This window comes from Taudactylus pleione, unplaced genomic scaffold (genome assembly GCF_031769625.1).
Source record: "Taudactylus pleione unplaced genomic scaffold, aTauple2 ptg000092l, whole genome shotgun sequence".
Taxonomy (NCBI): Eukaryota; Metazoa; Chordata; class Amphibia; order Anura; family Myobatrachidae; genus Taudactylus; species Taudactylus pleione.
Genome location: NW_028284494.1, coordinates 16,682,144 through 16,694,556, shown reverse-complemented (window position 1 = coordinate 16,694,556; position 12,413 = coordinate 16,682,144). Strand labels below are relative to the sequence as shown.

The window sequence follows — 12,413 nt, the reverse complement described above, 5'->3', positions numbered from 1 at the left end:
TAACAACACAAAAGACATCATTTTGTATTACATTTAATAAAGCTTGATGCAGTTTGTATATGTGAGATAATACATATTTGAGGGTGGGCAATATAATAGGACACACTGGGTTAGATGTATGAAGCTACGGCTTTTGCAAGCCGCTGCGCCAGTAGTGAGAGGTGCAAAGCGCAGCATGGCACTAATTTTAATGGCGCTTTAAACTGCCAGGTCACAACTGCCGAAAGAGCTGCAGCCACCGCTTCGTAAATCTAGCTGCTTGTCACTTAGGGGAGTAAGGATCCATTCATCAGGGAGCTGGAGCATTTTTGTTTTTCGCTCCCTGTGGAAATGGGGGTTGGAGAGGGGGGGTCATTGCTTCAGTGCTCGAATTAACAAGGAAAGTGATTTTGTTGGCATCAGCATAGAAATTCTTCAATAATAAATTCAACATGGAAATTATATGATGCTAATTGAGCCAAAGCTAATTCTTGCCAGAATATTGCTTTCCCTTACTCACTGTCTTTGTGTAAGTCATTCTTTAAATGGTTGTCACAAATAGAGCCAAGCAGATCTACTCTGCAAATCTAAAGCAGGAGTGTGTAATGAGCACAAGCTTTGCTGAATGTAGCCCATTTGCAATACTGTGCTGTAGATAAAACCGACTTAAGTATAAGCCAAGGACATGTGAAGTGATTAACGATCAAATAGAATAGGGTCCGTGGTGTTCTGCCACTGCAGTTACATAACAGGACAGAGCTATGGGAGACTCGCTATCATGCATCCTTGCTCTGGAAATCCTAATCACAGACCTATGTTCTAGGTTAGGAAAGGGATGCAGACAAGCTCTTCCCCCCCCCTCCGTTATTGAAACAAAATAAGAGACCCCACACCTCTCATTCACCTCCTTTGTAGACATGGCTCTCTTTAAACCAAACTCGCGCCCGCTTCATACGCTCGCTCCTGCGATCACAGGGCCTGATTCTGACCCGCTCGCGAGCGCTGAGCCCTAGTGCGCATGCGCACAATGGAGGGAGCTCCGTCGTGAGCATGCGCGAGACCCAAATAACGATGGGGTAGCAGTTGTTATGGGTCTCGCAACAAAGGGGGTGTGCTGTCGATGGTGAGTGACAGCACGCCCCCTTTGGTGGGCGTGCCGGGGGCGTGGCTGCCAGATGGAGGCGTTCCCATGAACGCCTACCGTCTGACACTAGTGATGTCAGTGGGAGTGATTTTGGCTCTGATAGAGCCGAAATCACTCCAGGGCTTGCGGCAGCAGCGAGACCCTACCGCAGGGTCTCGTCGCAAGCCCGATGGTCGCGATGGTCTTGACCATCGCGACCATCATCATGGACGCTTGCATAAGCTGTGGGTGGTAACCCACAGCTATGCGAGCGTCCAAAAGGCCGCTCCAATAAGAGGTAGGAGGGCCCTGATTCAGAGCGAGCGCTCTGGTCAGAGCGTCCGGCTCTGAATCAGGCCCACAGCTCCGTAAAACGTGCTCTCCAACACCAAGTAGTAGGGAAGCGGTAGCAATAGCAGGGATATAGGGTTTCCCAGCACAACGACACCCACTTCTAAGGCTCGCACTCCAGTGCCGTCACAAGCAATCATAAACGCACTCCTCCTGTGTTTATCTTGTGGCTGCAGGGTCTGTTCACAATCCAGTCCCGGCTCCACTGCTTGGACTATGGGGTTATGTACTAAAGCCTTGGAGAGAGATAAAATGGACGGAGATGAAGGTAACAACCAATCCGCTACTAAAGCCGGGTACACACTAGATGATTTGTGTTCCCAGCGAAGGCAGATGAGAAGGCACGATATATATCAGGCGGTCCGTACACACTGCTAGATCCGGTGTACGACTACCCGATATATCGTGAACCCCCCCCCGTGCCGTATCTAGATGCCTGGTGTCAGCCACCCGGATCTTGAGATCTGCACTGCAGGTAGATCTGAAGATGCGATGAACAACGAACGGGAGAGCGCAATAGTGTGTACACACTGGACGATTTGTTGCTCCGATTCGCCTCAAAACGACAAAACACTTAATACATAGTGGAGTGTGTACCCGTCACACCTGTCATATTTCAAACACAGCCTGTAAAGTTTTTCTGTCTCTCTCCTCCTTCTGCAGGTGGTTTCCTGGTGACGCAGAGAATGCTGGACATGTTCAAACGTCCAACCGACCCCCCAGAATATAACTACCTGTACTTCCTCCCTGGAGGTGTGTTTGTGGGGGGATATGGGGCTTCCCTTCTTAGTGGATATAACATCGAGCAGGTGAGTCGTCCTCCTGGGAAAACGATTGCTAGCTGCCTCCGCACCATAAGGCGATAGCTTTCATAAGTCATGGTATGGGAGAACATCTCTTACTATAACCTACAATAGAGGCAGCTTTTTATTGGCTGAACCAATACCCATCCAGAATAGGGTGTATTAATTCCCCATGGGAACGCCTACCGTCTGGGTCCGGCCCCACTGACATCACTAGTGATATCAGTGGGAGTGATTTTGGCTCTGATAGAGCCAAAATCACTCCAGGGCTTGCGGCAACGAGACCCTACCGCATGCGCGAGACCCGGATAGTGACAGCCAAGCTGTCGCTCTGGGTCTCGCACCAAAGGGGGCGTGCTATCGATGGTGAGTGACAGCACGCCCCCTTTGGTGGGCGTGCTGGGGGCGTGGCTGCCAGACGGAGGCGTTCCCATGGGAACGCCTACCGTCTGGGGCCGGCCCCACTGACATCACTAGTGGGAGAACATCTCTTACTATAACCTACAATAGAGGCAGCTTTTTATTGGCTGAACCAATACCCATCCAGACTAGGGTGTATTAATTCTCTGCTGACAGGTAACTGCTCTGAGGCTCTTTGTTGTCTGCTCGTAGTAGCAGCAGGTGTGCTGAACCATTTCATGACTATTGTATGTATCTCATCTGTTTACTAGGAACTAGTGTTAGTCCCAGTTCCTTATATGAATATGGCTGCCTCCGCTATGTGTGTACGTGTACTTGTCTTTTACCTATACTCCTTTTCTTTCTTTCTTTTTTTGTAACTGGAGTCTAGTAAGTGACTCCTAATAACGGGCTTCATTTAGGGTTAGTAGCAAATCTAACATAAAGGCACATTGAAAATCTGTGATTAGATTTAAAACTGGGAGGGTGTGTGCACTACATGTAAAAGCAGAAGTTTTTTTTTTTGGGGGGGGGGGGTACTTGAATGTGATTTAAAAATTGCATTGTACACCCTTGGCGTCAGTTTTATGTCCACATCTGGAGGGGAAGTAAAGATGAAGCATTAATAAAGTAATATATATGTCAAAGTAGACCTTAGCAGAACAAAGAGCTAGAATGATTGATTCATAGATAATAATGTTCTAAATAGTTTGCAAAAAGATTTGCCCCAGCGCTGAGAGAGATGGAAACATTAATGCGGGCACACGCGGGCACATCTGGCTGCTCAGGGTGAGGAGCTCATCACTTCTAGAGTCACTGGGGCCTCTCGGCGCAGTGATGATGATGATGACGACTGCGCCCAGGCTGTCAGCAGCCGCGTATGATCGATAATCGGTTTCTATCAGATTATTACCAGTCACTGCTTGTATTGGGTGCACACATGCTGCCATCAGGCCTATGGCCCAGCATATCGCAAGGGCTGTCCAGCTTCATATATACGGGCTATGACTCTCCCCTCTCCCTTCCTTTCCAAGCAATTCCCTGCCCTATTAAACACAAATGTTTGGTAAGATGGGCTGTATCACTTCAGTGAGGTCCTTTGCAATCCTTATGACATCGGACACGATGATGAGTGCAATGTATGTATTAAGTCATTTAAAATGTCACTAATCTGTTTACTGAAGATATGAAGATAGGGGGCCAGCGTTCCTTGTAATGGTAATTTGTACTTTGTGCCAACTATGTGTAAGATTACTTAAATATTGTTTAATAGATCACATTCGTCTGTCTTTTAGATAGATAGATGGATAGATAAACCCTTACCGTTATTTGTTTTATATGTAAGTGTTCCCAAACTACTACTTAAAGGTATGCTCCACAGAGATGCTGAACAGTAGGGAGTGTAATCCCGGGAATCCGTATTGAAAAAATCTCAATCCCGGGATTGAATTAATCAATGCCGGCCACCCACAGCGCACAGTCTCCAATGAGGGCGGGCGTATGTGCGGCTGCATCCGCTCAGTCATAGGAGGCCTGGGGAAGTGTCTGAGCCGACAGAACTAGCTGCGCCAAGCTGTACACTTTTATCCCGAAAATCACGGGATTGGAGGCACCAGTCTCAGGATTGAAATCCCGCCTCTTTTGTCCTAAATCCCGGGATGCCGCCGATCCCGGGAATGGCTTCCCTACTGAACAGCTGTAAAATAATGCTAAATAGAATGAAGACAAGGATTTAATTGGACGTTTCACTTTAGAAGTATAATTGCTATACAGGAGTCTCCCATATCCAAATATTCCGAAATACGGAATATTTTTAGCATGAGTGAGATGGTGACACCTTTGCTTTCTGATGGTTCAATGTACACAAACTTTGTTTAAGGCACAAAATTATTGAAAATATTGTATAAAATGACCTGCAGGTTGTGTATATAAGGTGTATATGACACATAAATGCATTCTGTGTTTAGGTTTGGGTCCCATTCCCAGGATATCTCATTATGGTATGCACATATTCCAAAATACGGAATATTGTGATATCCAAAATAGTCCCAAACATTTTGGATATGGGAGACTCAATCTGTATTAGGTTCTACCTTTAAGAGTGTAGTACAATTGTATAATTAACTTTACATTTCTCTTCTATACATATTTTGTAGTTGGCAATGCTTATTAAATCGGTGCAAATGTCATTCACAGATGTCAGGTTTTTTATTCTTCTTTGTTTTGTTTAAATGATTTCACGTGTAGCCTCATCCTAGACCTAGACCAATATGATCAGATTGAAATCAATTGGTTTGGACTTATTTTAGCAATATGGAAAATGTATCTAGCTCATGGCGCTGTTATGCTGGCCACACACTAGTACGATGCGATTCATCGTACGTTTTCCCTTGAACTCCTCGGCAGCTCCCTGGCATCCCGACCGCACGATTTGGTGCTTTTTTTTCACACACGATCTGCATACGATTACGATAGATAACAAGAGATATGGTAAGAACTTACCTTTGTTATCTCTGTTTCTACGAAGTCCATAGGGTCCACAGGGTTGACCTTGGGGTATAGCTGGATCTGGATCAATGGGCACCACGCAGTTAAAGCTTTAGCTGCTCCCAGGATGCACTTGGGTCCGTCCTCCTCTATACCCCGCTCCCGGCCACAGCACCTCAGTTGGTAAGCAGCCAAGGCCGGAGGAGGAGACTAAACAGAGAGAAGGAAGACTGGAACACACAAGAAACCAAACTCACAGAAATGGGAGACGGAAAACCGGTGACCAGCCACACAGCCCATTTGAAGCCAGGTGCGTCAGGGCGGGCGCCCTGTGGACCCTATGGACTTTGTAGAAACAGAGATAACAAAGGTAAGTTCTTACCATATCTCTTGTTTTCTACTTCAGGGTCCATAGGGGGTCCACAGGGTTGACCTTGGGGATGTCCCAAAGCAGTACAACTAAGGGCGGGGACGCTCCTGTGCTGAAAGGAGTACCCGGCGCCCAAAGGATGCATCCTGAGAGGCAAAGGTGTCAAACGCATAGAACCTCAAAAACGTTTGAATTGAAGACCAAGTGGCCGCCTTACACAGCTGAACAGCAGAAGCGCCACGTCTAGCAGCCCAAGAGGGACCCACAGAACGAGTGGAATGAGCCTTAACAGAGGCTGGCACAGGTAAACCCTCCTGTGCATAAGCCTCACAAATAACGGAACGAAGCCAACGGGCTAACGTTTGTTTGTTGGCAGGCCAACCCCTCTTGTGAAAACCAAAGAGGATAAACAAGGAATCAGACTTCCTAACCGAAGCCGTCCGGTCTACATAAATTCTAAGCGCCCGGACCACATCTAAGGAAGTCTCACCAGCTGAAAGATCAGGGGACTGAAAAGCTGGCACAACAAGTTCCTGATTAATATGGAACTTCGAGACCACTTTGGGCAAAAACTCAGGACGAGTGCGGAGCTCTGTCCTGGTGAAAAATCAGGAAAGGAGGGCGACAGGAAAGCGCCCCCAATTCAGACATCCTCCTGGCCGAAGCAATTGCCAGGAGAAAAACCGTCTTAAATGTCAGCCACTTGAGCTCCACCGCCTCAAGAGGCTCAAACGGAGGACCCTGCAGGACCCGTAGCACCACCGCCAAGTCCCAAGGAGCCACAGGAGGCACAAAGGGAGGCTGGATCCTGAGAACACCTTGGAAAAAGGTGTGAACGTCTGGTAGTATTGCAATCCGCCGTTGAAACCACACGGACAAGGCGGACACATGAACCTTCAGAGATGCAAGGCGTAAGCCGAGATCCAATCCTGACTGAAGAAATTCCAAGATCCTAGAAACTCGGAACACCTGAGGATCATAATGTCTGGACTCACACCACTGAAAGTAAGTGTGCCACACTCTGTGATAAATTCGTGCTGAAGCAGGCTTGCGTGCCCTGAGCATGGTACCAATAACCGAACTGGAGAAGCCCCGAGACCTCAAGACGGCTGTCTCAAGAGCCACGCCGTCAAAGACAGCCGACCCAGATCCGGGTAAAGGCAGGACCCCTGAGACAACAGGTCCCGACGCTGAGGAAGAAGGTACGGAGCGTCGATGGAGAGGCTCCTGAGATCGGAGTACCAAGGACGTCTGGGCCACGCCGGAGCTACCAGCATGCCGCCGTCCTGCTTGAATTTCCGCAGAACCCGAGGAAGCAGGGATATCGGAGGAAACAGATACGCCAGGTGAAACGTCCATTTCACCGACAGCGCGTCCACCAGACTTGCGTCTGCGTCTCTTGTCCTTGACCCGTAAACGGGCAACTTGTGATTGTGACGGGAGGCCATCAAGTCCAGCTCCGGCAGTCCCCACCTGTCCACGAGTAGCTGAAACACCTCTGGGTGAAGCGACCATTCCCTGGGATGCACGTCGTGACGGCTGAGGAAGTCCGCCTCCCAATTGAGGACTCCGGGGATGAAGACCGCCGAGATCGCTGGAATGTGACCCTCCGCCCAAGTCAGGATACGAGACACCTCCGACATCGCTGCCTGACTGCGAGTTCCGCCTTGGTGGTTGATATACGCCACCGTGGTGGCGTTGTCGGACTGCACCTGTACCGCCCTTCCGTGAAGAGCGGGGCCGGACGACTGCAGGGCCCTGTATACTGCCCGCAGTTCCAGGATGTTGATGGGGAGAAGTGCTTCTTCCGCTGACCAACGACCCTGAAGCGACAAAGAGCCGGTCACTGCCCCCCAACCACGGAGACTGGCATCCGTCGTGAGCAGGACCCAGTCCGGGATCCAAAATGGGCGCCCCTCGACCAGATGAGCTGTCTGAAGCCACCAAGCCAAAGATAGCCGAACTTCCGGAGACAACACCAGCACCTGAGAGCGGATCCGGTGAGGTAACCCGTTCCATTCTGATAGAATCAGCCCCTGCAGGGGCCGGGAATGGAACTGGGCAAATTCCACCATGTCGAATGTCGACACCATGGACCCCAGAACTCTCATAGCCGAATGGACCGACAGGCGGCAACGGCTCAGGCAACTGCGTATCCGCAGCTGTAGGGAGGCGACCTTCTCCGGAGTCAGGAAGATCCTTTGCTGACACGAATCCAGCAGGGCTCCCAAATGAACCATCCGCTGTGATGGAATCAGGGAGGACTTTTTCCAATTTATCAACCACCCGTGTGCTTGCAGGCAAGCGATCGTCAGGTGGAGATGTTGAAGCAGTACCTCCGGGGAGCTCGCCAGCAACAGGAGGTCGTCCAGGTACGGCTGCAGCCGTACATTCTGGTTCTGAAGATGTGCGGCCATGACCGCCATAATCTTCGTGAACACCCTCGGTGCCGGGGAGAGACCTAAGGGTAGCGCCCGGAACTGATAGTGGTGTTGAAGGATAGCGAACCTCAGATACCGCTGGTGTGAAGATGCTATCGGAACATGGAGGTAGGCGTCCTGGATGTCCAGGGACACCATGTAATCCCCCGGTTCCATCGCCAGAATGATGGAACGTAACGTTTCCATCCTGAACTTGGGAACTCTGAGGAATTTGTTCAGAGACTTCAAGTTGAGGATAGGGCGATGAGAACCATTGGGTTTCTGCACCAGAAACAGAGACGAATAATACCCCGTCCCTCGTTGTGATAGAGGAACGGGAACAATGACCCCTGCTTTCAGCAAGGACTCTATAGCCTCCTGAACCTGTAACGCCTTGGTCTTGTCCTGAGAAGGACTTGTGCAGAAAAACTGGTGGGGTGGTCTGTGCCGAAAAGACAGGGCGTACCCCTGGGAGACCACTTCTCGAACCCAGGCATCCGTGGTGGTATTGTGCCAGCACTGGGCAAATAGAAGAAGTCGGCCTCCCACTCTGAGGTCCCCCAGAGGGAGGCCCGTCCCATCAGGCCGCAGGTTTATCTTCCTGCTTGGAAGAAGGGCGCCGAGCACTCCAGGCTTGCTTCTTGGGTTTAGAGGCCGTCTTACTCGCAGACTGTCTCGGGAAGGACTGACCTTTCGCCTTACCCTGAACCCGAAAGGAACGAAAAGCCGAACTCCGAACCTTAGCAGGCAGTGCCGCCGAATGGAGGAAGGCCGACTTGGATTTAGCCAGGGTGTCCACTATTTTGTCCAAGTCCGGACCAACTAGTAATTCCCCATTGAAAGGTAAGGCCTCCAGACCTTTCTTTGAATCAGAGTCCCCTCTCCAGGACCGCAACCATAAGGATCGGCGGGCAGACACCGCTGCAGCCGATACCCGCGAGGTCAGCAGACTAGCATCTAAAGAAGCTTCTCCAATGTAAGAAGCAGCGTCCCTCATTTGTCCCAACAACGCCCGCTGGACATCCGGAGCGTCATCCGGGAAGGTATCTTCCAATGCATTGGCCCACCCCTCAATGGCCTTGGCCACCCAGGAGATGGCCATGGACGGTCGGGCCACCGCCCCGGAGAGGGAGTAAATAGACTTTAAGCAAGTCTCAACTTTCCTGTCCGTGGGATCCTTCAGCGAGGATATCGACGGTAATGGTAAGGTGGCGCCCCGAGTTAAACGGGTGACATGGGAATCCACCGCCGGTGGAGTTTCCCATTTTTTACAATGTGCCTCAGGGAAGGGGTAATTAGAAGCCAACCGCTTCTGAGGAAGGAATCTCTTACTGGGCGCCTGCCAAGCTACCGCCATATGATCCGTCAACTGATCCGACAGGGGAAACACCGCAGAAGCCACCTTAGTTTTTTTTAAACTAGGAAACTTCGACTTAGGAACCGGTGCCTCATCCTCTATAAGAAGAATAGCTCGCACCGCCCTAACTAGTGCTCGCACATTAATGGACGACTTGGTATCCATTTCCTGGACCGAGGCGTCCGAGTCAGTGTCATCAGGGACCTCCCCATCATCTGAGGAACCCTCTGAGTCCGATACCTGAGCAGCCCGTGTCATGAGTGGGCGTTTTGAAATCCTAGAAGGCATGTCAGTCTGCAACATTGACTGAAAAGCCGAGGAAGCGGCCGCCAAATTTTGCACGGAGTTGGAGAGCACATCCACCCAGGGTGGAGGAGTCACCATAGGGGCCTGAAAAGGTACCACAGGCTGCTGCGGCACAGGGGAAGCCTGTATATACATAGGCAACCCCGCATAGGGACCCACCGACTGAGACCCAGGAGGACTCCGCAATAACTGCGGGACACCCGGGGAATGGGGGATGGTCGGCTGGGGCAACGCCCTAGTAGGGAGAGCAGTCGGGACCGACAGACGGTCCGCAATAGACACCAGCACTTGAGAAAACATCGCCCACGGTGGTTCCTGCGCCAGAGAAGGTCTGGATGGGCCAGGAGCCACCTGGCATCGACTACACAGGCCATCCTGTGACAAATCCTCCCTATCTACTCCTGCAGAACAGCGTCCGCAGGAGGCCAACACCGGAGCCACTGAGCGCTCAACCTCCTCGTCTGACATGACAGAATATATTATATAGTCAAAAAATATATCTGGCAACAGGGCAGAAGAAAACGCACTCACCGGTGTGCTAAACAACAGCCCACAATACGGCACTGTGTAGCACACAACTGTATGTGACGGACCTCACAAATACGTGATCTATATAAGTGAGGTCAGTAGAAACGCCCCTCCCCCACACACCTGTAGGGCTTGTAGGAGAAGTAAAGGGATAGGTATAAGCTGACAGTAAGCGGAAAATAAGCACAGACAGGCAGCACTAGCAAAAGTCACATACCATGCAGGAAGATATACTCACTGCACCTTTACACTACAATCAACCTCCCAGATTCAGTGTCTGGGAGGGCTATAGTGCTGTGTACGCTGTCCTTAATCAGGGGAGAGGTACACAGGCGGACCGGTCCGCGTGCTCCCTGAAGATCTGCGCTGCCACTGTGAGAAAATGGCCGCTGGAGACCTCAGAGGAGGAGTGGCCCGAGTAATCTGCAGCTCAGCGACGCCAGACTCCGTGCTGAAAGGCGCGCTGAGCTGAGGGGAGGAGCCGCTAAACAGGGAAGGCTTCCTCCCCTGGCTAGCATATTAACCCCAGGGCTTGCCGGCATCCCGCTTGCCATATATCCCTGGTGGTCTAGTGGTCCCACGGGTTATTCCTCCTCAGAGGGGGAGCCCGCCGCCACCGCTAGCGGCCCCCGGTCTGTCCCCTAGGACCGGGGGCAAAGGACTGCATTTGCAGGCAAAACCCGTGAGCCGCCGCTAATCGGCGACTCGCGGCTTACCTTGTCCCCGGCGACTCCGCAAGCAGTCCAGGGAGGAACCCAGAGTCCGGCTAGTACGGACTCTGGCCTCCCGCCGCGATCCCCAGTGCAGTACTGGCGTCGCGGCGCCAGCGGGGAAGGAGAGCGGCAGCGTGGGCGTCTGCATAGACAGCCCGTCGCTGCCACACTAGAGCCTCTGTTTTAAAATAAAAATCTAACAGGCTCTTTTTTTTTTTTTAAATAAAAATAGAAAGCTTTTGGGGCTGCTCCTGCAGCCCCCCTGCGCAGGTGACCCGACTCCGGCCGGGCACCAACTCAAACTGAGGTGCTGTGGCCGGGGGCGGGGTATAGAGGAGGGCGGACCCAAGTGCATCCAGGTAACAGCTAAAGCTTTTACTGCGTGGTGCCCATGGATCCAGATCCAGCTATACCCCAAGGTCAACCCTGTGGACCCCCTATGGACCCTGAAGTAGAAAATATGGTCTGCACATCTGATCATACGATACGTTGTAAGAGCGGCAAGAGCGAGCGGATCGTATCCTACCTAAATACTACACGATTTTGACACAATTCATGGTACGACGTGTCTAAAATCGGCCAATCGGCCCAAAATCGCGCTAGTGTATGGCCAGCATTAAACAGGCTTGTGACCTCCTCAGCTGAACCTTATAAGGTGATGGTATTGTCATTGATTAATCATGCAATTCAACATGTTCTTAATGGATAAAGGCCCCCATATATCAGAGATTGATTGCAGCAATCGTGCAATTTGCAATCGATTGTGTATAAAAATCTTTCCCCTTTTCAATCGATTGTGGCAATTCTGCAATCGTTTCGAAAAGGGAAAGATTTTTATACACAATCGATTGATTGCAGCAATCGTGCAATTTGCAATCTCTGATGTATGGGGGCCTTAATGGAGCCAAATTCCATTGTATGCCTATTTTATTGGATTATTACCGGTCTGGGAAGGCTCTTTTCAATCAGTGCTACAATTTGATTATACAAAATCTATTTTCTCTTTCGTCTGGGGTGGGGGACACTGGACCATGGGTTGTAGGTGGGAAGGTGTGGATTTGGCACTAACACTGAAATCTATAACTCCTCCCCTCTGCAACCCCTGACTTCAGTGTAGTTTTTGTGCCTGTGGAGAGAGGCACGCTGCTCTGCAGCCGTGGTTTAGCTTAGGATTTTTTCCTTTATTTGTAATGTTATGTTTATTTTTTTATTATAGGTACTGTGCAGTGCTTATAGCAGCACACAGCAGGAGTGTAAAGCGGTAGGGAGAGCCGCATCTAAGGGGAGGATGGCGCTGAGCGCTTCCCCCATTCCACACATTCCGGTCTCTGAAGAGACCGTCTGGGCCCGGGGATAGCGTGCTGCTGTTACCTGGTAGAGGTTCAGGCAGTCAGCGTGGTCCTGGATGGCGGGCGCCATCTTGCCGGGTTTCTTGGCGGCTCCTGTGGGGAGAGCGCCGACTACAGACCTACAGCAACACCACACTGGACATGCTGATCTTGGAAGCTATGCAGTGTTGGGCCTGGTTAGTACTTGGATGAGAGACCACCTGGGAATACCAGGTGCTCTAGGTAAAT

General features: G+C 50.9%; 1 protein-coding gene across 1 annotated transcript in view; it reads left to right on the top strand.

The window, feature by feature from the left end:
- Positions 1-12,413, top strand: part of NNT (nicotinamide nucleotide transhydrogenase) — a 120,058-nt gene that overhangs the window by 48,165 nt on the left and 59,480 nt on the right. The window contains exon 13 of the mRNA XM_088469433.1: positions 2,117-2,262. Coding sequence (XP_088325559.1) covers positions 2,117-2,262 — 146 coding nt within the window. The remainder of the gene's footprint in view (positions 1-2,116; positions 2,263-12,413) is intronic.